This window comes from Simochromis diagramma, unplaced genomic scaffold (assembly GCF_900408965.1).
Source record: "Simochromis diagramma unplaced genomic scaffold, fSimDia1.1 OVJJ01000418.1, whole genome shotgun sequence".
Lineage (NCBI taxonomy): Eukaryota > Metazoa > Chordata > Actinopteri > Cichliformes > Cichlidae > Simochromis > Simochromis diagramma.
The window spans coordinates 91,628-116,597 of NW_024387407.1; the positions used below are offsets into that span (position 1 = coordinate 91,628).

The 24,970-nt window shown below is 42.4% G+C and overlaps 2 protein-coding genes across 4 annotated transcripts; both read right to left on the reverse strand.

Moving 5' to 3' along the window:
* Window positions 1-3,354: 3,354 nt before the first annotated feature.
* LOC120720752 (intraflagellar transport protein 46 homolog) lies at window positions 3,355-6,465 on the reverse strand. 2 transcript variants are annotated; one of them, XM_040010525.1, is made up of 6 exons: window positions 6,367-6,465; window positions 6,013-6,159; window positions 5,422-5,714; window positions 5,121-5,214; window positions 4,911-5,042; window positions 3,355-4,800 (listed from the first exon to the last, which is right to left on the reverse strand). In XM_040010525.1, the coding sequence occupies exons 2-6, from the start codon at window positions 6,139-6,141 to the stop codon at window positions 4,447-4,449; spliced, it is 1,002 nt and encodes a 333-aa protein (XP_039866459.1). In that variant the 5' UTR covers window positions 6,142-6,159; window positions 6,367-6,465; the 3' UTR covers window positions 3,355-4,446. The 2 variants fall into 2 exon arrangements, with proteins under 2 accessions (XP_039866459.1, XP_039866460.1); XM_040010526.1 differs by having other exon boundaries at window positions 6,278-6,386.
* A 6,997-nt stretch (window positions 6,466-13,462) lies between these two features.
* Window positions 13,463-18,278, reverse strand: LOC120720779 (P2Y purinoceptor 14-like). 2 transcript variants are annotated; one of them, XM_040010557.1, is made up of 6 exons: window positions 17,866-18,278; window positions 17,406-17,482; window positions 16,940-17,004; window positions 14,990-15,119; window positions 14,623-14,882; window positions 13,463-14,455 (listed from the first exon to the last, which is right to left on the reverse strand). In XM_040010557.1, exons 4-6 carry the CDS (start codon window positions 15,092-15,094, stop codon window positions 13,813-13,815), a joined length of 1,008 nt encoding a protein of 335 aa, XP_039866491.1. In that variant the 5' UTR covers window positions 15,095-15,119; window positions 16,940-17,004; window positions 17,406-17,482; window positions 17,866-18,278; the 3' UTR covers window positions 13,463-13,812. The 2 variants fall into 2 exon arrangements, with proteins under 2 accessions (XP_039866491.1, XP_039866490.1); XM_040010556.1 differs by having other exon boundaries at window positions 14,990-15,104; window positions 17,866-18,277.
* Window positions 18,279-24,970: the final 6,692 nt, after the last annotated feature.

Here is a 24,970-nt window from a genome sequence, read left to right on the forward strand (position 1 = left end):
AATGGCCCTTGATATGTTGTTAGCGGAAAAAGGGGGCGTTTTGATAGTCCGTTGGAAGGCTGGCTGACCTCGGTGTTCGGACGGTGGAAGGGGGTTATCGCTTCGGTCATGTTTTCTTTATCTATTGTGGTGGGTATTATGGTTATTTGTTGTTGTCTCATCCCTTGTGCCAGAAGAATGTTCAAAAGTATGTCTGTGAGGGCAGTGGACCCTGGAGTCATTACTCCAATGTCCATGATGCCAATGATGCATGTGGAACTGAATGTGTAGGCCAAGGAGGGAAACAACTTTTGTGACCTCTGGATTCTCCAGAGGTCAACAGAGGGAATTGTAGAATAAGGAGGGGATGTTTTTCTCATTATCATTTAATATTTTAATATGGCATTATTAGTTCATCAGAAGTATATAACCAGCTTTGCATTAAACATAAATTGAAGTTTTTGACCTTACATTATTCTTTGCATTACAGTGATTGTTATAACTTTAGTTTGAGCTTCTCTTACAGGTACCAGAATAATAACATGATTTTCCATTGCAGATGTAACCATGATCATTCCATACACATTGCAGTTTGTTGCTTATTCTAGAGTTGTGCTCAAGGTAATTAAAGGTTAAAAGCTACAGCCAGCGTGATGTCTGGCTGATCTATGGAGGGCAAAGGCTTTGAGCTTGGAAGGCCGCACCCGCTTACACAGCACTTATAAGATGTTATTCTTGGTGATTTTGTGCTTAGTCATGTTTTAATATGTTTTAAGTAGAAGTAGCTGATCCAGCAATATTCATTTAATATTATATGCTTGATTTAGAGCAATACACACTGATGGTCTTAATAAATGAAAGAGTCCTTGTAGCTGCCATGTTGTGTCTTAGCAGGGTACAGATGGTTCCAGGAGACGGGGGGCAGTCAGCGTCTGCCCTCGGGAAGGAGACAATGTTATTCTTTGTGTTAAATAAAATTGTCAACATTGATTGTATTACACCTGTCACTACGCATGAAGGGGCGTTCTAATACCCTGATTTTACAAAACTATGGTGATGTGTTTTTTGAAGAGAGATCTGAGACTGTCTGCATACAGTGTCCATCTCCCACGTGTGTGATCATTAAATCATCGTTTGACTCAACCCGACCGGACCAGTGTTGTTATTGTGGGTTTTTCCTATGGTGTCCATCCCCAATATTTTGAACTCGTAACACTAAGAAGCGCTGCAGAAATCAAACCTTGATCAAAATGAAAGCGGTGAAGTTGATTTGTAACAAAACAAAAACAGATCAGCAGTGAAAAGGAATATAAAAAAAAACGTTTCATATTTTCATAATTGTTTAAGTCATTTCCAACCTGAAATCTGAAAAATCTGAGAGTCAGAATCTCCTCGTTTCTAGACTCTTACCTTCAGTTTTTGAGGATCCAAACCAGGGCAAAGAGTCCCAGTCCACATCCGACCATCTGACCCCGACTTCTTCATCCTCGTCCATCACCTCCAGGCTCACCAGCCTGTAGCTGCAGGAGCACACACAAGTCAGCTGGTCTGACTGCATCACAGCTCCATCTTCTCTATTGTCCTCACTCACCTGTCTCCTTCCCCAAAGGCCCCGGAGCACTCTGGGAGCTGTGCGGTAATGGCAGTGCTGAAGGTGGCGTGTCTCACTGCAAGCCCAGGCCGCAGGATGTTCCTCTCCACCAGCCGGTTCAGACCAGGATCCATAGTCACCTGAACCCGGCAGTCCCCATCACTCAATGTGGCGTCATACAAGTCGTCACCTGAAGACATCAAACTGGTAAAACCCCAAAGAAACCCAGTATCGTCATCAGATTGAAATATATCAAACAACCAGTTAAAACCGGGTCCGACCTTTGAGGACGGCCTGGGGGAAGTAGACGGGGAAGCCCTGGTCCCTGGTATAACGCTGTAAGTCCACCACATAGAGGAACTCCCTGCAGACAACCGAAGAGGATGGAGATGCCTGCAAGGCAAAAAAAGTGTTAGCATAGCTCCTGCTACACCTGTAGACGTTCATATTAATCACAACCAACTATGGGCCTAGTGTATGTACTTGCTGCTCCAAAAGCTCAGTTTATCACTGTTTTTTCTAGTCTTGGATCTGTATGACATCACATAGAGGACAGAAGGGGCAGCCAATGAGAAGAAAGTTGTCTTAAAGGAGGAGGAGCAGGGGGAAGCTTAAAGGGCCAAAATAAAATAAAATAATTATTTTAAACTGTCATTCAGGTAAAACTGATGAAAGTTTTAGTGAATAAAAAGTGGATAAAACATTTTGGAGCTGGAATTGAGCAGAATCGTTTCTACTTTAAGTCTGAGTGATAAGTGGTCTTAAAAACAAAATACAACACGTACAACATAAAAACAGATTAATGTTTAAAGGATGAAAACAGGTTATACTCTAAATCCGTCATTTCGCTGTCAAAAATTTACTGACGCCTTCAGGCAGAGGTCCGTCACACAAACCAAATCCAATTTTAAAAACGTACTAATCAGTGATTTTCTTATTCCGCGCCTTCATATGAACAAACCCAAAACACATCCGGCTATTTTTCTAAATACTTATGATCCTAATTTGATTTCGGCACAACATTCAGTCACCAGACGGGTTGCTGTTTCTTTTTAGAAAGTGCGTTTCAAGCAGCTCATCCACAATCTGACATTTAAGCATGTTTCTTACGGGCTAAAAGCTAACGGATACAAGACAGTTTGGACATGTTTCTACGTCTCTATTATGTAATATTAGGTTAGTATTCGGTCGGTAAACATAGCAGATCCTTTTCTATATCACATATGTTTTTTTTAATGTGAGAATCATTCAGCAGCGCTAACACGTCATACTGACTGCGCTGGTCAAGATAAAGCTGAAGGTTTTTGAATGGAGTCTGGTGGAGGATGGGGTGGCGGCAAAAAGGCGGGGGGATTTAGCAGCTGTAGGAACCGGTTAATCAATCAGACCGATCAAGATCGTCCTGGCGGCTGTAAGTAGAGGAAGCACACCTTGTTAGTACCGGGTCTGGACCGGGCCAGGGTTCTCTGGAAGAGGCAGCCCGCGGCTGCCATGTTGAAGAAGCCCAAACAATAACAGTGCGGTGCATTGTGGGAGGAGGGAGGAGACGCAGATTTTCTTGTTTAGTATTTATGACTTAAAATACTAATAGAACAAAATAGGATTACTTGTTAAATTAGTGTTAAAAATCTAAATGTTTAGAAGTAAAACGCACCTAAAGAAAACTTCTAAAAACGTCTTTTAAAATTATATTTGGAGCTTTCAAACTTGACCTTTGACCTCATGTAACCGTGTGTTTCTGCTTTGTTTCTGACAAAGAAAGGTAAAAGAAAAACCTCCAAGTAAACAAGTGCTCGCTCCAGCTCCTCTCCCACAGGGGAATTGTAGAAAAGGCTCTGCGTTTATTTCTACATTAAACATAAAGTACGAACTTACATGGAACATTTTTGACAAAAGAAAAAAAAAAACACCAGCAAAAAATCCGACATACCTGACAAAGAAAGGTAAAAGAAAGACCTCCGAGTAAATGACTTGCTCGCTCCAGCTCCTACAACCAAATACAAACAGTGGGGGGTTAGCTGAACCCATCACAACTTCCAAGCTAGCCATAATTATAAATTCGTGCTAGCATTAATGGCGCCACATTTGTGGCACACACATACTACACATTTATAGCGTCTAACAAAACACAGGCATAATGATGACAATAATTGAACTAAAATCGCAATCAGAAACATCAGGGTGGCTAAATATGAATTACATGAGTGTCGCACAGGGTACAGGGAAACGACACCCACCTCCCCCACAGGGGAATTGTAGAAAACGGGAGAGGCCAAAGGGGTACACTGTATTTACAGGGTTGCACCAAAGAAGAAGAAGAACAATGAGGAGGGGCTCTAACCGATAATGAATATAAATACAGGCTTGAAGGTCCTAACAGTCAGGTATAAAGAAGACATTTTGTGTAATTATAACAATATGTAATCTATGACTGGGTTACACTCACAGAGTTTACTTTATTAATTACATATAATATATACGGGCATCTTTGAGTAACAGGCGTTTTTTGCAGGCACAGGACTTTACAGATGTTCAGACAGTGACCTTGTTCTGAGCGGCTGGTTTATTACAGCGTTTATCAAGGACCTTCATCTGGTCCCTGAAGTATTCAGGCTGCTGCAGGTGGCACAGGTGAGTAGTGAAAGCAAGCTTAGGTTAGATGAAGCTCGAAAGCTGTGTTTTTACAAAGAGCCTGAACATGGCTTTTATTTCAGAGGACAAACAGAAAACAAAAGGAGGAAATAAACAAAAGCAGAGCAACAGGTTCTCAGCTAATAAAAACTTTTACAGCAGCCACAAAATAGTCGAACATCTGGGGTTAGTTTTCAGTTCCTGAACAGGCTTTTGTGACCGTTTGGATGTGGTACTTCCAGCCACTAAGCTCTGCGCGTGAAGTGCTGCGAGTCTCTGAACTCCAGGTAGAGGCTGAAGAGCAGGTGCAGGGACTGGACGCGGCTGCCGTAGACGGGGATGTCGAGCAGGCTGCACACAATGTCCGCATACTGCGGCAGGTCACAGTTCAGGCGGGCGGACGGCAGCTGCAGGCGGTCCAGCAGCTCCTCGAGCTCGGTTGGCCACTCCTGCATCAGGCTGTCGATATCAGGCATCGGTCTGCTGTACTGGACGCTCGCTGGCGGCTTGGAGCGGTGCAGCGCGCTGATGCTCTCCACCCAGCTGTCCACCGCCCGCGGGTTGCTCTGAGGGTTGGCGATGCTCGTCACCTTCTTCACCTGCAGGAAAGGAAACAATGAGGAGTGACTCTGACTTTAATGCTGAGTGTGTGTGCGTACAGATGTGTGTGTGTGTACAGGTGTGTGTGTGTACAGGAGTGTGTGTGTACCTCGGTGGCGCCGTGTTGCTTGGTCTCCTCCGACAGAAACAGCGACAGCACCGTCGGGTCCGACTGCTTCACGCTGGGCTCATCCAGAACCAGCAGCCCCAGGTTGTCCGGTTTGCCATCGGGCCTCGGCACCTGTGGGATTACAACATGAGGTCACTCTGAGGTCAGAGGTCGCGCTTTCTATGCTATCAGGTGCGATTGTGTTCGAACCTTGAGGAAGGCGTCGATGTCTCCCACTGCAGGGATGAAGTCCGGGATAAACGGCTTCAGGTTGTGCTCCAGCTCAACGGACTCGGGGGTGTATCTGAGACAAACACAAAACACGGAAACTCCAGATGTGTGCGTGACAACTACGTGACTTACTGCAGGGTCTTTAACAAATAAAGTGCTTTGAGGTGACTGTTGTTGTGATTCGGTGCTTTATCAATAAACTTTGATAAGGTTTTTTTGTTTTAGCAGAAACAAGATGGTGTTAAAAAACGTGAGTTGGCACATGTGTGTCTCTGCTCACCGTGTGATGTACTGGAACAGCTCTTTGATGTCGGTGCTGACGGGCAGGTTGGCGTAGTCGGCGGGATCATACAGGCCCTCCGGCGCCTTGTGGAGCTTGCTGTCCTCCTCCGATTCGTCATCTTCGGAGTCCTCGTCGTCATCATCATCTTCTTCGTCATCATCCTCTTCTTCCTCTTCTGGCCGCCCCCCTCCCGGCTCCTTCCCCCTCCCATGGTCCTCGTCAAACTCGTCGCTGCTGCTGTGGGCCGACATCAGGCTGTGAACCCTCCTGCTGCTCCTCCTGAACTCCACCTGAAAGACGAAGAAACAAAACCAGGTCATGTGACCTGAGACCAACCTGGAGCATGGCAGGACTGACTCAGCTTACAGTTCAACTCTGATGGAAGGAAACTTTATTCAGTGTTTTAATAAAAACTGGGGCTCTAAAACATGATGCTCACTTAACATTACCAGATTCACTCTTCTGTCATTTCTACACAGACGAGTTTGTGACTGGAAACACTTTGAGCTTTAAATAATGAAGAAACACGAGCAGGCGTCACGATCACCGGTTAAACCGGAGCTCTCCGCAAGGACAGGAGGAGATTACCTGGGGCTGGCTGCGGGGAGTCGGGCTGTACACGCTCGGTACCTCCTCGGCGTCCGCCACATCCAGGCTCTCGTCGTACGGCTGGTTCTTCAGCAGGCGGCCTCCTCTGTCCCGGTCAGCCCGCTCCATCGGAGCCCGGCGGGTCAGCTGCGGGCGGACACAGTAAAACCTCCATCAGAAACAACGGTTTACAGTAGCATTAGCCACCTAGCAGCAGACAGCTAACAAGAAGCCGACACCGGCGGTTTTAAGCCGATTAACCCAACTGAGACAGCACACACTCGGCATGCAGAGACAAACGACCTGCCGGCAGAGCTAAACTCAAATCTGATAAATATGTTTTAAATGTCTTACTTGTCGTCTGAGTTCAAGCCAAACTCGCTTTTCGGCGTCAAAATGGCCTTTGTGGAATGTTACGTATCCTGGCAACGGGACGGGCAGGGCATCATGGGTAGTGTAGGTAGAATCTAATGAGAGCAGAAGCTCCAGCTCCAAGGCATATTATATTATATTATATTATATTATATTATATTATATTATATTATATTATATTATATTATATTATATAAAAAATAAGTGCTTTAAAGTAACTGGAAGAAAATAAAACAGTGGTGCATTTATTATTGGAGTGAAGTGAATACAGAAGAGTCAGTTCTATATTTGTTGGAATCTCATAATCTCGCAGCTCCTCTTGACTGCTGAATGGAAATCAAACAGATGGATGGCTGAGGCTCCTCTAAATCTGGAGACTGAAAGACTGAAATAAAAATAAATAAATAAATATGTTAACAAAACAATTTTAAAACCACAAAAATCAAATCTATTTAAAAAGAAAAACTATTGAGGCTCATTGTCATCAATATATTTCTGATGAACACGCAGGGAAAGGTTTCCTGAAGTGTGAAGTGGCGATATTTATTCATCTGTTCTCGATAACAAAGAGTTTACACAAACAAGGCCGTCCACAGCTGTTTGTGGGGCGCCGACTCCTCTTAATATAGGTACTTGTGTTATTTTGTTATTGCGGTGTTTGTATGTTTTCCACCTACCTGAAACAATTCAGGTTCCCTGGCAGCTTTTCACAGTCTCTCAGGAGAGTCTTTAAAGATGAACAAAAACAGCAAATAATCATAAAATATTTCAGGCCTTTGCTTTTAGTTGTGCATTATTCTTTTTTCATGCTATCTTTTGTCTCTTAACCTTGTGTCATCTGGTGCTGTTTAAATCCTATATTAAATGAAACTGGATTGATGTTTCTCATAAATCATCACTGGCATTGACTGATTGTAAAATCCTGAGGCAAAAACGATTCTTTCATTAAACTCTATTAAAGCGTTTGGGTCATTGCAGATTTCCTGTCGAGGTCGTTACATTTTGATGATCTTGATTTTATGTTGGTTAGAAGTCACAGCTGTGCAACCTGTATGTGTCACCACCACCACTGAACATCATCCTCATCGTTTAGTGCACCTTTATTCTTCAGTTATGCTGAACAAGTTTTTACTCCAGAAAACAAGAGGGACTCGTGCCCTGAGGACATGTTCCCAGTAGTTACCACCTCATAAGCTGTTATTTGGTTCAGAAGTCAAGAAAGAAAACCTTTATTTAGAAAGCACATCTTATTGTATATTGTATATTGTATATTGCATAGCTTTTTTTTGTTATACGTAAAATTGTATTGTATTTATTTAAATTTTTACTTTTTAATTATTTTATTTGCATTTTTTAATCACTAGGGTTTGAGAGTAACGAAATTTCTATTCTCTGTATGTCCTGTACATGTGGCAGAATTGACAAATAAAGTTGACTTGACTTGACTTGACTTAATCCAGGTGCAAATGCAAGTTGTGAAACCCCACATGTAAAGCCTCACAGTAAAGCCATGAATTAAACAAATCAGAACAGCAAACATGAAGAAAAGAACACAATAAAAAAGTTCAGTAATAAAAAGACCTAAAACTAAAACCCTAAAGATCCATCCATCCATTCACTTCCACTTATCCTTTTCAGGGTCGCGGGGGGCGCTGGAGCCTATCCCAGCTGTCATAGGGCGAGAGGCGGGGTACACCCTGGACAGGTCGCCAGTCTGTCGCAGGGCCAACACACAGGGACAGACAACCATTCACACTCAGATTCACTCCAGCATTCACACCTATGGGCAATTTAGATTTTTCAATTAACCTATCCCCACAAAGTGCATGTCTTTGGATGGTGGGAGGAAGCCAAGTATTCGGGGAGAACCCACACAAACATGGGGAGAACATGCAAACTCCACACAGAAAGACCCCGGCCTGATGGTGGAATTGAACTCAGGACCTTCTAACCACCGTGTTGCCAAAAATCCTTAAACAACAAAACAAAATTGAAAATATAAAGCAGCAAAAACGATTAGAGCGATAAACTTAAACTAAGAAAAGGAGTAGGAATTAAATCAGTTAAGATCAACATCAGTCCACTAAACAGGCCTCACAAGAGTGTTTCAGTCATTTCTTTATCAAGCTGATAAAATTTAGGTTGAAAAAAATGAGCTAATATTTGGCAGAACAAAGAAAACAGGGCTGGGTATCTGATTTCCATAATTGATTTCATTCAATCAATTTTGACTCGGACAGAAATATTATAATTTGGATCGTTTATCTGTACATATCCATATTTTTATATCTGTGTATAAAATAAAATCTGACACTAGTGAGACTTCATCACAGGTGTAAACATCACAGCAGATGCCTTTGTGTCAAAGTTACGCTGGGCATACACGGTGCAATTTATGGCCCATTTTGAGACGAGATCGACTCTTTATAAATCTGACTTGTCCTTTTGTTTTACTTAGTGCTGTCAGCATCAACTCGCTAACCGAGATTTGGGGAGTTTCGCCTTAATCGTGTGTCATGCATGCTTCCTAATGCTGTCTGGTCCGAATATTTAGGATGGGTCAAATTCTGAGTCTCCATATGGAAACAAAAGGATATTTTCCATGTTATACCTTAAATGTGTATAAATGGGATCTGTTGATGTCCAATAAAATTAATAAACAATAAATGTAAATCTGTTTCTTAAAACTTGATAGATTCATTTACCCAGTGAAAGCAAAAAACAAGAATGATAATGGCTTTAAATTGATTATGAACAAAATGCAATGCATTTTGTTTTTGCTACATTAACGACTTCTAACTTTTAGAACTCTGATTTCCTGCAGGACCCACGAGGACCCTAACCCACGCTTGAAGAAAAAAGGCTGGTTCTCAGTCGGTAAATTACTTCAGAAAATGGAAGATGGACAAGAAAAGTTCAAAGCCATCATGTCTTCAGTTTAGAAAAAAGAGAAAAGAAGAGGACAACCCAGGATTCAAATCATGAATACATAATGGGCTTGGATTTACAGCAGTAAATATAAACAACCATGGTCTGGCAGCCAGTCACTTACTGACTAACACTGCAAAACAGAATTGTTAACGTATTTACTTTAATTTCAATTCAGTGTGAATTCAGGGAGTGTTCGCCCAGGGCACCAAACAGGCTAGGACCGCCACTGCTGGGCTGTGTTGAACAAAGTGAGTTAGCACCATTTAAATAAATAAAAAATATTGGTCTATTAAATGACTGGCAGCTAGACCATCGCCGGCTTAAAAACAGACGATCTATACGGTCAACAAACAACTCTTCATCTGCATTTTTTCAGAATAAATTGTTTTCTATTTTGTGCACCGGAGTACACCGCTTTACAGATGAAACTCGAAAAGTGGGATAAATCAACACACACACACACACACACACACACACACAAACACACACACACACACACACACACACACACACACACACACAAACACACACACACACACACACAAACAGGATGGAGATGGAGATGATAACTTGACATTCATTAGCTCACTGAGTGTAAGCATAGATAGGAGGAATTCCTCCTTCTCATTCATCTGCACTGTGCATCGTGTCAAAAATGTCCATATCTGTCCTTGTAAAAGTAGCTCTAAAAATGAAGAAAAACTCTTTTTCTTTCTCTCACTTAATAAATAATAATTCTTAATAAATCTAAATCCACTATTGTAAAACGAACGAAATAGCCCGAAATAGTCTTTGCCAAAAAATGTTTACATTTATAGACCTCTACTCACCAACTGCTGCGATCATTCGGTCTCTCTATACAGCCGAATGCACTCGGATCTCCACTGACTCATCAGAAAATCTGCTGAACTCTCCTCAACCATGCCCCCCCAGCAACGACCCCCTCCCTCTCTGGACAAACATAAATCTTTTTATGCAATTCGTCAAGCGTCTGGATTCAATTACACCTCTAGGAGTACTTCCGGTAAAGTATTATCCACCATTGTCCTTATCTTGGACAACATCTGCCTCTCAGACACCACCCTAACTGAGTCCAGCTCCATCCCCACAACATTGCTGGCCTCGCAGATGAGTTCATTCAGTCTGTTGACATCTGTGACCCTCGACCTGACCCTCCTCCCAGCATGCAACAGCATGGAGGATTGCACTGACCACAACAGACTCACAGAAAATCCTGAGGATTGTCCGACAGATGTTGAAGGACCTCAGCCGACTAATAAGACGATGAGTTTTACTTCTCACTGTTTTATAGCGTAGTATCCATCATGTATGCTACTTTGCTCAGTGGACTCTTAAAAATATTATTGTGTTCGTGAAATAAACCAACAACAAATACAAAACCCACTAACTATCTATTAGCTGCTTTTTCCCTAAAACACAATCAGGCGAGAGAAATAGTCCACTTTGTGAATGCTGAAGGAGATTTCTTCCATCTTATTAGTACAAAAGGTTGTTCTTAGTAAAACCTGTGCTTTTGTAACATTGAGGATGGGGAGAGCTGGAGGCTGCATGCTCGGATGGAAAGCTTTATTACATTTTATTTACATTTGTTTAATTCAAAAAAGGAAAATTTAGATAAAAAGGAAAGTTAGATTTACAAATGTGCAACCTGAGCGTGAGACTATCACACACTCAGAAGGATCCCAGAGAAAAGTTAAACCGTGTCTTCACACAGCAGCCAGAGTGTGTAATATGACATTTTCTCTGACTCACAGGGTGACCACGATCTCAAACTCCTCCCAGACTCTTTAAAGTCATTTAAGAGACACAGGCTCTTCTCCACTGAGAGCCTGGGGGACGGTTTTGATCTGACCAAGCAGCCAAATTTACGGCCTTCTGATGAGTGAAGACTGCAGTTTTTGAAACCACCAGCTCTGCAGACACTAGAAAAATCTGCAAATCCGTACCAGCTGCCCTGTGATCCAGTGTTTCTGGTCCCCTCATCACATCCATGCTTTTTCTTCCACTTAAAACATCGCTCTTTTGTGAAGACTTTTCTAAGTATATTATACTTTTAAAATGTGGCACATGTAATGTGATCATCAAAGAACATGATCTTTAAGAAAATCGTTAATCATATGAAAGCATTTCATATTTTGATGAAACTTTTATAATGTTTTTCTTACACTGTGTGGAATTTTTATAGAAACCTTGTTCATTGTATGAATGTGTAATTAATTATCTTTTTATCTATAATAAAATGTTTAATCTTGCATTTTTGTACTTTGTGGTTATTGAATAAAAATGAGTCACACATAGCACTGATAAACGCAGACGACTGAAAGAAATGTTTGATGGAAAATGAAACGAGTGTTGTAAAGAGAGGGTTCTAACTCACCAGTGTTTAAATAAAAAAGTCTTGAGTCTGTATGTAAAACATGAAAAACTCCATAGCAGTGATACTTGTTCTTAGGTGCACTTATTCTTTGTTATGGCACTTTACTGCTCCAATAAAACAAGAAGATCTCATATTAAAGGACATTTTTTGGCCATCCTGTGTTCTCATTTGCTGTATTCTCTTAATATATTAGAGCTATTTTCGGGGACAATAATACTTATGTTTTCAATGAGGTTGTGATCTTAAAGTCAGTCTCATGATTTTAGAGTAATGTACAACAATTGTAATGTCATCTAAGTTGTTCTTCTGTGTGACTGCACATTGCCGTGAGAGGACCTCTTAGTAAGCTGCACAGCAGAAGTTTCAGTTCAGGTTTATCTATACATTACCAAATTACAACAATAGGCACCTGGAAGTGAGACTGTTAGTCTCACAAATGGTGCAAACTGCAGAGAAAAGCATCAGTGTGGGAGTCAAAAAAGGGGCAGCTTGACCATTGAGGAACAGCATATAATTGTTTGTAGTGATGTGTCGGTCGCAAACGAAATGGCTTTTAGAGCCGGCTCTTTGAAGTGAACGACACGAGCCGGCTCCTTATTGCGAGCCGTTGGGTTTTCTTTTTTCCTTTCTCTCACCCTCTCTTGCACTTTTTTCCCGCTGGGAAGAGGGGGGAGGGGCGGTAGTTACACTCGCAGTAGCACAGGAACAGAGCGGGAGGGAGAGAGAGAAAGAGCGGACAACAACGTCACATCAGAAAGGTATAGTAATCATCCACAACTATTTTCAGATGCAGATGATAAAGGATTCAGAAAGTTTATTCATGCAGGTCCATATGACAAAGAATGTGATTCTTTTTCTTTTCATATTTTAATTTATATTTAATTGTGTTGTGGTTTGCAGTGTTTTGTGTTGTTTCACTTAAAATTTCCTTAAAAGAAAAAAGCTGAAAATTTAAATAGTTAAAAGTTGAAATGTGACTAGTTGTTTTTAGTATTATATGATTTATTTATTACATTTTATGTGGAGTGAATAAATAAAAGTATATTTACGGTGGCCCCTAGAGACAAAGCACGTACAAACTCCAAAACACATACAAAACACAACAGAAATGCTCCAGGATGCTGGGCGCAGTGTTGAGCTTTTGTTACTTAGTGGCTACACAAGCCAGCAAGTAACAACGACCGGATGTGGTGTGTGGTAGTAACAGGTAAATGAACTTTTTTTTTTTAATTATTTGAATATGTATATATGAGTGTTTGTGTATAAATACACAAACAATACACACATGCTTTCAATTGAGTAATTTAAGTGATCTAGGTAGCGGTTTTGAAAGTTCAGTTAACGCTAGAAATGTGTTTTGGAGATTGTACGTGTTTTGTCTCAAGGGGCCATCGCATATATTTATATATAAACATATATAAATAAAACCACTTTTTTTACATTAGTAATTGCTTGTGTGCATAATTTTATATTATTGTTAATAATAATTATCTAAAGCAACAAAACAACCTGAAGAGCCGGTTCGGAGCCGAAAGCGTCGGCTCTCTAAAAACAGCCGGAAATCCCATCACTAATTGTTTGAAACAACCAAAAAAAACATTAAAACATTATTTATTTACTTATTTTTTAGCTCCAGTGCCGAACAAACATGTGAAAACGTCTGTGTTGAAAAACAGTAAAGAAGCAAACCAGCCTGGAAATCTTAGATATTTTCTTTATAAGCAAAAGCAGTAAATTCATTTCCAAGTCTTTTAGAGTTTAAGATTTTTATTATCAAATGTACAGATTACTGCAGAGAGATAAAAAGCTCATCTGGATACGTGTGAATTTTAAAAACTGTTTCCAGAGACAGATATTTAATATGCATTTTTTCTTTGAATCTGCCCACACACTGGTTCACTTCATTCATGCTAAAGCTAAATGCTAGCAACACTGACACCTGTGTGTTTGTGCTGAGTTCAGCCTCATGTTGACATTTGAGCACAGAAGAAGTCCTGTGGTTCATGAGGACGGGGATCCATGATACTGGTTTCACTAATCGGACTCTCAAAACAAAAGCAAATCTCGTCATTTTATAAAATGCTGTACGTTGCCTTACATCACTGGTGTTGTGATGTAGTGATGTCCAGCTGCTCCCTGCTGCTCTCGCTCTCCTCATTTGCTTGTTGGATGTTGGTCCTCCTGGACATCTTTCTCACCTGAGCTCGAAAAGTCTTACAGAGGTAAAAGTAAACAATGGGGTCCAGACAGACGTTGAAAACTGACACCATGGCGGCCGCCTCCTGCAGGTTGTACAAAACTGGAACCACAGAGCAGCTGGTCCGCAGAAAGGGGTAGGGAAGTCGAACGAGGTGATACGGGACAAAGCAAAGACAGAAGATGCTGACCAGCACCAACATGTTCCTGCGAGACTTCACCAGCTTCTCAGAGCCAGAGGAGGCCAGCTGCCTCTGCTGTGCCTGCAACACCCTGCGGGAGATGTTGTAGTAGAAGAAGACCAGGGAAATGAAGACCAAGAGGACAATGATTGCAGAGAAGGTGTGGAGGATTTTGTACAGCAGGCTGACTGATGAACTAAAGGAATCAACACAGTAATTAGAGGTCAAAGGTTCCTTGGAGCTGATAAAAAAGCTGATAAAAATGATTGTTGGAGCCAGGAGAATAACCCAGGTGATGACAGAGATGATTCTCGCAGTTCGTACTGTTCGTACAGTTCCTGAAGGATGTACGATTTTCCGATACCTGCAGACAGAAGAGGAAGGAGGCAGAATACAACTTCACTAATCACAACAGTGCCAAAACTGCAAAAGTAAATACTGAGCCAGAAAAAGGTACATTCATACTTTTGTCAGGAGCACAGGGTGTGTACTTAACCACTTAATCTAGTTTTTACGTTAAAGGTTTCTTACCTATTGGCAGCGATGTACGCCATAAATATGATGCTGGTGTACATGTTGAGGAAAAAAGCAGAAGCTCCAACTGTGCAGTGGAGCAGCCGAACGATGGGAGACCTGATGGCATAGTGGGCGATGCGCAGTGGCAGAGAGAGGCAGAGCAGGAAGTCAGCAGCTGTCAGGTTCTTCAGGTAGACCATCAAGCTGCTGGATGCCTGCTGCCGAGCCCGACAACAGTAAAACTTCATGATGAAGCCATTGAGGGGTAAACCCACCTGTAGAGACACAGAGAGGACGGAGAGAACAGGACGTTTGTAGATGCACAGAGAACCTTGAACCAGTTCCTTAAAAAAAAACCACAATCTGATTATTTGAAACTTACCAGAAACACCAGACTGTAGACCAACATAAAGAAAGGGTTGACTGATGTGTCGACATTACCACAGTTCTGGTCCGAAGACAGTGTTTCATTTTTGGGGTGAACCATGTTTCTGGTGCTGGAAAAAAAAACACTTTAAAAAAAAACAGTCTTTTAAACTGAATTTATAGGTTCATTTTTTTAAATGATTCACTCTTAATTTGTTGTGTTAAATTAATGTTGGAACAATTTTAGATATGTGCTACAGGTTACAGTCTGCAGTTGTGGAAGGAAGCATACAATAGCTTTAAACCAGACTGTTCTGTTCTATTAAAATGCGAGATTTCACACCTTTAAATGTTCATTTCATTTATGATCAATTGCAAGTTTCTGTTTTTAGAGTTTAGCAAGATGCTTCTGCTTTTTGAGCATAGCTCATACACACACGTTAGGTTCATTGAAAGGTCATCTGTCTATGTATGGTATGGCTGGAAACGCACAGACACACATGCACCTACACACATTCTGTACATTAGTACCTTAGTTGTGGAAGGAAGCATTCATTAGCAAAGATAAGTCAACACTCTCATGAATCTTATGACAATCCATTAAGCACAAGCTGAAGCAGTGAGCTGTAGGCAGAACCTGGACTCATCTCTGAACATAACGTTTCTCTAACTGTGTACGTTCCAGTGCACATGATACTGACACCAGGCCTGACGGTGAAGGGCAGTCATGGCAGGCCTCCTGGACTCCAATGAGCTTGGATATCAAGTTAAAGGAATTTACTCAAATTGCCTGCAAGTTTATATATTTCAATGTTTTGTTTTGCTGTTTTAATTCCTTTAAAGAATGAAGTGTGCAATATAAGTAAAATTGACTTTGACATTGAAATTATCACGATGACTGTGTGGCAGGCAGAGCTAGGCCCCAATAGCAGGACTTGGAAACAAAGGGAGTGAACTAAAAGAGGCAGCTTTAATTACTCTAATACTGAACGCTAAAGCACAAACATACAAAGCTAAAAAAAATAGAAACTAGAAACACTTAACTTAAATACAGGCAGGATAACGAGAGGGTGGGAAACGAGAGGGTACACACTGGGACCAGAGAGAAACTAATTACTTGGAACAGATGAACTTTGAGGTTGCATGCTCAGTTAACTAAAAGTATTTTTTTATCATGATGCTGGATTGACATCTCTTGAACGCTGAACTCAGCTGTGTTATTAATCATTGATTGTTTTTGCTCCACATGTCAGGAACTATTAAAAATGATAATTGTCATTTTTTAAAATCAGCAGAAGCACAAAAGATGTGAGTCTGAGAATCCAGCTGGACCTGTATTTAACGTATCCCTCTGCAGTTTTTTGTGATGATCAAAAGTTACTTCTGTTGTTATGTCTTCCAGGTTAAATTGTAAACCTTAAAAGACACAGCGCAGCTCTAACCTCAACCCTGTTGTCTTTCCTGTTTATGACCACTGAAACTGCTGCACAGAAAAACTCAGACATGCAACTTCCTGATTAGTTGTTAAAAGTTAGTTAGAATTTAAATTTTTGTAAGTCATAAAGCCTTGGTGGTTTAATGGCATCACTGTAAATCAGAAAACACACAATGATTGATCGTCTCTTGTAACCTGACTTGCTGATAACTTGTGTTAAACAGGTTTTATATTGTGCTGAAAAAGTATTTGACCCCTTCCTGATATTTTTCTAAATATAATGATGTGTTAGTCACAGTATGTTCTAAACAACATTATCATGTTTGAGCGTAAGGTTGTTTGTCCATGCATCTGGCACCAGGACACCACGAACCTTAGTCAATAAGAGATTTGTAATCGTATGTTCAGATTAGCTTCCAAAACACTAACCCAATTACTTTTGTTCCTTAAATCAGGACTGGTTTAAAATGATCTTATTTAGTTTTTCTGTCAGTATTAAAGATGTGAGAATCAGACACCATCAGGACTCACCTCTGGTTCTGCTGCGAGGAGGAAAAGTTGCTTCAGCCGTTCTCAGTGTGATGGTACCACTGTAACTAAGGAAATGCACAGTGACATCACTGCTGCCCTGCACACTGGTCTATTTCCTCTTTGTCTGTTAAACTGACACGACACGTTTCCAAAAGAGTCGAGTCATTCTCTGATCAGCTGCTGCTACACTTCTTATTTTAGCACTGACTCACTTTATTGACACTGATTGATTTTTTACTAACGTCCTTCACCTCTTCATCACTACAGCTAACATGAGACAGCACCTGAAGCCAATTCAGATTGCATCTGAAACAAGTGTCATGGATCCCAAGACTTTCTGAACAACTCAAATATTTCCTCAGCTCAAAGGTCAATCGATTGATGGTGCTGGCCAATGGATGCAATGAGGCTGATGTAAATCTGGGTTTAGTTTTTAAAGAAACTAAATAAGGATCAAACCACTGACCTTTTGATTGGTAGATGACACACTCTGCCTCGTGAGCCACAGCTGCCTTAAATGCTGATCCAAAAACTATGAACGCACTGGAGAAAACCATTTCCCATCATTAACCAACGACCATTTCCCCTCCTCATCCAAATCCATTAATTCAGAAAAAAACCATTTATAGATATCAGTGTCTAAAATATGCATCAACTGATTTATATATTTAAAATGCATAAAACAGGGATCTTGTTAGGTTTTTTTTCATGAGAGAAGACTAATATCCTCCAATTATGCGTTTTCACGAATCATTATCAAATTGTTACAATTTAAAATTACTGTTACACAGCACCAGGGACCTTCTCTCGCTCAGAGACAAAGGCAACCTCTTCTAGGCAGTAACTGTATTGCGGGTCACAGAAACAGAATGTTAGCATGATTGGTGGAATCAGCTGAAGGTGTCTTAGGTCTGATACATGCTCACGTTTCTTCTTCTGCCGCTTTCTGGGCATCTTCTTATATAGAGATTTAACCTTCTGCTAGCAACGCTCCCATTACCATGGCAACCACCTCTTGCCCTCCAGTCAGACCAAAGAAGTGGACAAAGTGCATATCATAACAGCAGATTCATGATTGAGGCCACATTCCTGTGAGGGAGTTGTGAGGAAGTGTTGTGTCTGCTAGTATCAGAGTAGCACAACTGCTCTACAATATACTGTGCGCAGTAAAGAATAAAACACAAATACTGTATGTGATGCAAATTATGAGATATTAGCCTTACAGATAAAAATTAATCCCAACAGTCTCCAGCTCCAGTCCTTGAGAGCTACTGTCCTGCAACTTTTAGATGCATCCCTACTCCAACACAGCTGAATCAGATGGTTGAATTACCTCTTCAGTGTGCCATCAAATGTGGAACCAAGCCTTTCATTTGATTCAGGTGTGTTGGAACAAGAATGCATCTAAAAGCTGCAGGACATGCTCTTAAATGTATATAATTTGTTATTCAACCAAGAAACCCTTGTGTGAAATAGTTTTTAACTTTATTAAAGAGACTTAATGAAGTTATCTTTGTTCTCTTTACTTTTTTCGGGCTTTTGCGGTGCTCATTTTATCCAGTTGTCAGGAACTATAGCCTCCCCCACATAGCAAAATTGGTATGGCCTGGACCTGGCCCACACAATGTGCTTACACGTGGCCCACATACTGCAAAGAATGACGGGCCTTTGGTGGCCCAGATCTGGTTTGCCAGACCTGGCCCACATCAGGATGACATACCACTTACCATGCCAGAAATCAGCCAGCAGTGCCAGTTTGACACCAGCTCTGATACCGGGCCAGACCTGTCTGCTATGTGGGCTTCTGGCACTTAACAGTGTACACTATATTACTATGTTTGTGCCAGGGAACCCGATCCAGAACAATTTTGCTCACAGTGTGGTTATAAGGTTGGGGAAACCACCTGAGACTGAAGAAGTCACTTGAATAAATGATGATGTTTCTTCAGCTGAAAACAGCACGTCGGGATGAACAGAATCAACTTTTTTCGCAATCCTTTAACTTGTTGAAGGTGCCATCAATCCAGTACCTTCACTAGAGAATATCATAGGGAGCAGATCCCAGATTTTGTCTGAGTTAACTCTGTCACCTACCCCTTTAATCACTTCACTGGCCCTCACCTTCACCCTCACAAGTCAAACAACTGAAAACCACTGAGCTAAAAGGTGACAGGAGCTCAGATGAATAAAGAATCAGAATCAAAAATACTTTATTAATCCCAAATGAAATTATGGGTTATGTGGCACTATGTTAGAGAAAGTGCAACATTACATGTATCGATATTGAACCGTTTAATACAGTGCTTTCGGTTCGGTACGCATATGAATCGAACAATACAAATTTTTTTATTGATTTTATCAACTTTTCTTCTGACGATGCAGTTTGTGTTGAGCGCTCAGTGGATCTGCATTCGACTACTCTGCCTAGGCTGCACTGTCGAGTGCAGATCCACTGAGCGCAGCACAAGCTAGCAAGACAGAAGCTAAGCTTGTTGCAACATGGCAAATTGAACCTCCCCCACCCTCATTCAGATCCAGCCTTTGGAACTATTTTGGTTTTCATATGAAGCATGACCCTGATGTTAAGCACATCATGGACAAAAGTAAAACAGTATGTCGGATGTGCCACGCGATGCTCAATTGGTGGGAACTAGAGCGTTAGCGCAGTTAGCTTGTTAACGTGTTGACTAGTGATGGGATTTCCGGCTCTTTTTAGAGAACCGGCTCTTTCGGTTCGGCTCACTAAAAAGAGCTGGCTCTTTTGGCTCCGAACCGGCTCTTCAGGTTGTTTTGTTGCTTTAATTTATTTATTATTAACAATAATAAAAAAATTATGCACAAAAGGAATTACTAATGTAAAAAAAAAAAGTGGTTTTATTTATATATGTTTATATATAAATATATGCGGTGGCCCCTAGAGACAAAACACGTACAAACTCCAAAACACATTTCTAGCATGAACTGAACTTCCAAAACAGAGCTACCTAGATCACTTAAATTACACAATTGAAAGCATGAAAGCATATGTGTATTGTTTGTGTATTTATACACAAGCATTCATATATATAGTCAAATAATGAAAAAAAGATGTTCATTTACCTGTTATTACCACACACCAAATCAGGTCGTTGGTACTTGCTGGCTTGTGTAGCCACTAGGTAACAAAAGCTCAACACTGCCCCTAGCATCCTGGAGCACTTCTGTTGTGTTTTGTACGTGTTTTGAGTTTTTATGTGCTTCTGAGTTTTTACATGTTTTGGAGTTTTTATGTGTTTTGGAGTTTTTATGTGTTTTTACATGTTTTGGAGTTTGTACGTGCTTCAGGGTTTGTACGTGATTTGAAGTTTGTATGTGTCATGGTCCTGGGTCGTTGACCTAGCGTTTTGTGTTTTGTGATTATTTTCCTCTGTTCTAGTTATTCTGTGTCCTCCCCCCTTGTGTCCGGTTCGGGTTCTAGATTTCCTGTTTTGTTCTGAAGGTCTCTGTCTGTTGTCATTGTGTTCAGCTTGTCTCCTCCGCTCATCATGTGTATTGGGTTCAGCTGTTCTTCCCTCCTGTGTGTGTTTACCCGATTACTTTGTGTGTGTATATTTAGTGGGTGTCGGTCTGTGTTCGTTGTCGGCTCGTCTGCGTTCTATGGTGTTTCGTTCCTGTCTTTGCATCTCACCCCTTTTTGTATGCTCTCAGGTTTGTCATTTAGTTCTCCCAGTTTAGGTTTCTTCAGTTGTTTTCTCATGCTTCGTTGTCTGTTTCTGCCACTGTCACCTGTAAATAAACCCTCACTCATATCATCAGTCGGCTGCCTGCATTTTGGGTCCTCCTTTTCCTCCAGCACCACACAGCTCACCCCGCCAGCCGTGACAGTACGAGCCGACCAAACATGGACCCAGCAGCATCCACACCTTCCCAGGAGTTTCGGGAGGAATTAATTGACTTTGTTTCGAGGTTGGTTAACCTGTGGCTCGAACGTGAGGGAGAGGAATTTCACTGCGCTTTAGAAGCCAGGCTACAGCAATTAATCTCTGCTCACTCCTGGCTACTGGACTCTCTTCACCCCCTCGCACAGAATTTCATACTTAACGAACTTCACCTCCACCCTCCAGCTGCTACCGCTTCCCGACCCAGCCTGGCGGTGAATGTTTTGCACGGCCCGCCGGATGTGGAATTACCCGGCTGGTCGGCGCTATCCCCGAGAAGGAAGCGACGTTCACGCCGCCGACGCCCATCGCCACAGCCGAGTCCTGAGACTTCTGAGTTGCCGGCTGTGGTGAGTGGAAAAGATACTCTTTCTGTTTCTCTGGACTTCGTGACTGTTTATTCTGGGGCCGTTTTCTGTACTGCCAGTGAGGGTAATGGCGTTTTCCCTGGCTTGCCTGCAACCGTTAATAAGAATGTGTTTCCTGAGACCGTAGCTGCCCAGCCTGAAGCTCGGTTAGCTGCCCAGCAGCCACTAGCTCAGTTAGCCGCTCAGTCGTCACCTCCATCACATTCAGCCTCACGACCCATAGCTCAGTCATTACCACAGCCAGACTTACTACAAACTATGTTACAATCCATAGCCCAGTCAATAGCTCAGTTTGTAGAAGACTCAGCAGCCTTATCATCAGCTCAACCACCTATTCAGCCATCATCTTCACCAACTCCTCCGGTACAGCAAGCCATGACAGTTCAACCCATAAAGGACAGTTCAACAACTTATTCTAAGCAGAGAGAAAAACCTAATAACAATCCTGTAAACATTCCTCAAGAGCTGGCCAGTTCTGAGACTGAGATGCACTCCAGGGCCTCTCCAGAGGCTGGGTTTCAGCCCCCAGCAGACTCTGGACCCCTGGAGGTTAAGAAGCCAGCTGAGGACTGCACCCGGCTGTGGCTGCCTGAGCAGAGTCAATGCTCTGCGCAACTGCAGTCTGCTATGTGTTTGCCAGAGGTCCCCACACCTGCTGGTTCTGTTCTGTTCTGACCAGAGGCCCGTGCACCTGCTGGTTCTGTTCTGTTCCCGCCAGAGGCCCGTGCACCTGCTGGTTCTGTTCTGTGTTCCAGGGGCCCCTGTGCCCACTGGTCCTGAGACTGTTCTCGCTGGAGGGCCCGAGGAGCCCGTCCAGCCTCCTGCCTCGTCAGCTGGAGGGCCCGAGGAGCCTGTCCAGCAACCTTCCTCGTCAGCGGGAGGGCCCGAGGAGCCCATCCAGCCACCAGCTGCTCCACCAGCAGCCTCATCCATGCTTGCAGCAGCAGTTTCATCCATGCTGCTGCCTGCTGCAGCGCCTCCGTCTCCAGCTGCCACGCCACCGCCAGCTGCAGCCTCCGTGTCTTCATCCTCGCCAGCTGCAGCCTCCGTGTCTTCATCCTCGCATGCAGCAGCCTCCGAGTCGTCGCCTGGTCCAGCTTCACCCACGCCGTCGCCTGGTCCAGCTACAGCTTCGCCCTCGCCTGGTCCAGCATCGGCTTCGCCTTCGTCTGGTCCAGCCTCCGCTTCAGCTGCTTCATCCTCGTCTGGTCCAGCCTCCGTGTCTTCACCTTCAGCGTCGCTTGGTCCAGCCTCGTCTGGGTCTGCGGTTTATCGGCCACCTTCCAGGCTACTGGTCGGGTGTCATCGCCGTCGTGGGCGGCCCCCAGACCCCCTTCGCCTGAGTCGCCACCACTGCCTTCCGCACGGCCGGACCCCGGATCACCATCGCCTGAGTCGCCGCCGTTGCTGTCCGCACGGTTGGCCCCCTGAACTGTTTCCCCGTTGCCGCCGTTGCTGTCCACACGGTCAGTCCCCGGAGATGAACTGTTCTAGGCTCCTGAGTTGTCAGCTTCCGGGCCGGCCTCCTGAACTATGTTTTGGGACCCTGTTTTGGGACACTATTCCAGTGGGTGTGTCGTGTTTTGGACAATTCTTTTGGCTCACTGGAGCTTGTTTTTTGTTTAGTTTCGCGACCGACCCATCACTAGTGTTGACACCGTCCAGACCCACGCACAGGGCGATCCGCAGTAACTCGTTAACTAAGATTGGCTGTGGCGTTAATGTCATTTCAACGAGATTAACGCTGACAGCACTAGTGGGAGCACAACAAATATGACTGCACATTTACGCCGACATCATCGTAGTGCAAAGAGAAGTGGAAGCAGACAAAAACAACAAGCACGCATGCTACAAACTTTACCTGAGTCATTTAGACAGCCGTTAGCACATGATTCTCCTTATGGGGACCTGATATGTTTAATATGCTCCTGAGAGTATAGTCCAGAAGAAGCGTATAGTATAGCTTTTATTTTGGAAAGAGGCATTTCTCTGTAATAAACTCTCTTTTCCAAAGATGAGTGATTCCTCGATCAGATAGATTTATTTTATTTTATTATTTTGTTGTTTCAGCAACATTAAATTTAAAAACTGTACTTTTGAGTTAAAATATCTATTAATTTATAATTATATAATTTTAATATAATTTAATTTTTAATATAATTTTTTTCACTGTGAGTTTAAAGTAATCTAGAGGGTAATTTTTAGTGCATTTCTCTCTCACGAATAGGCCTATAGTGTGGAGAAATTAAGCACACTGCTTTAATGCCTCTGAACTGAACTCGCATGTATATTTTGTTGCTTATTTGCACATAGTTCTGAATTTGTTATGGTGTATTGTATTTTGAATGTCAATGGTTACTTACCATAAGTATTGTTCAATTAATGTTTACATGAATAGAGAAATATTTGAGCAACTTAGATGTTTAGTTCTCATATTTGATATGCTTGAAAATTGAATGTTGTACAACAGAACTGTGAGATTTGATAAGATTTAAGATGTTGATGCAATGAATATGAGGTGATGCAATATTTTGATTTTGTATTTTAACCTTAAACAATGCATCTGGGGGCAGCACGGTGGCACGGTGGTTAGCACTGTTGCCGCACAGCAAGGTCCTGAGTTCAATTCCAACACCAGGCCGGGGTCTTTCTGTGTGGAGTTTGCATGTTCTCCCCGTGTTTGCGTGGGTTCCCTCCGGGTACTCCAGCTTCCTTCCACCATCCAAAGACATGCAGCTTGTGGGGATAGGTTAATTGGATAATCCAAATTGCCACTAGGTGTGAATGTGCGAGTGAATGTGAGTGTGAATGGTTGTCTGTCCCTGTGTGTTAGCCCTGCGACAGACTGGCGACCTGTCCAGGGTGTACCCCGCCTTTCGCCCTATGACAGCTGGGATAGGCTCCAGCGCCCCCCGCGACCCTGAAAAGGATAAGCGGAAGCGAATGGATGGATGGATGTATGTTTAGTTCATGAAGAGTGAATGCTATAGGAATATGTTAAGAAAAACATTTATTTGAAAGTGATCTAGTTTAATAAATACAGTTAATTAGCCAGGTTCATAAATAGATTAAAAACAATATAAAACTGTAATGAGAGTTCACTATGTTATTCATGCGTATAGTAAAATGTAATTTTGTGATTTAAGCAGTTTATAAAAGTGGTGCATATGAATATGAAACTGTATAAGTTACTTGTAAAAAGTAATGTTGTCAACACTAGAAGAAGTAGTGTCAGTGGTGAAGAGGCAGCATATGGCCCGCGAGCCGAAGAGAACTGATTGTCATTTTTTTCTGTCTTTACAGTTTTCTGTAAAAATAAATATGTTGCACGGGAGATGAGTTGGCCCATCATTTCAGCGGAGTAACAGTTACAGCAGGTAGCATGCTGGTGGGCGCATGTGCACTCACAAAGGAATCCCCCGACCAAACATACTTACACAAGCATCACATTGGGGAGACAGGTCAGAGAGTTAGGCTGAGAAGAAAAACAACAAAAATACACAACATGAGTTAAAAGGAGGAGAAAAAGGCCCCAGCCAGACTGAGCTCCTGATGGGAGAACAGTTTGAGGACAGATAAAAACCACCTAAGCACAAAAGCAGTCTTAATATACCATAGAAGCACATGACAAGCAACCGGGGTGGGTAAAGGGTGAGAGTAAGCCGGTGTAGACAGCGGATCCGGTGCTGCAGCATATGCTGGGCCCAGATCTGCTATCCTTTATGAAGCCTTGGAGATAAGCATTC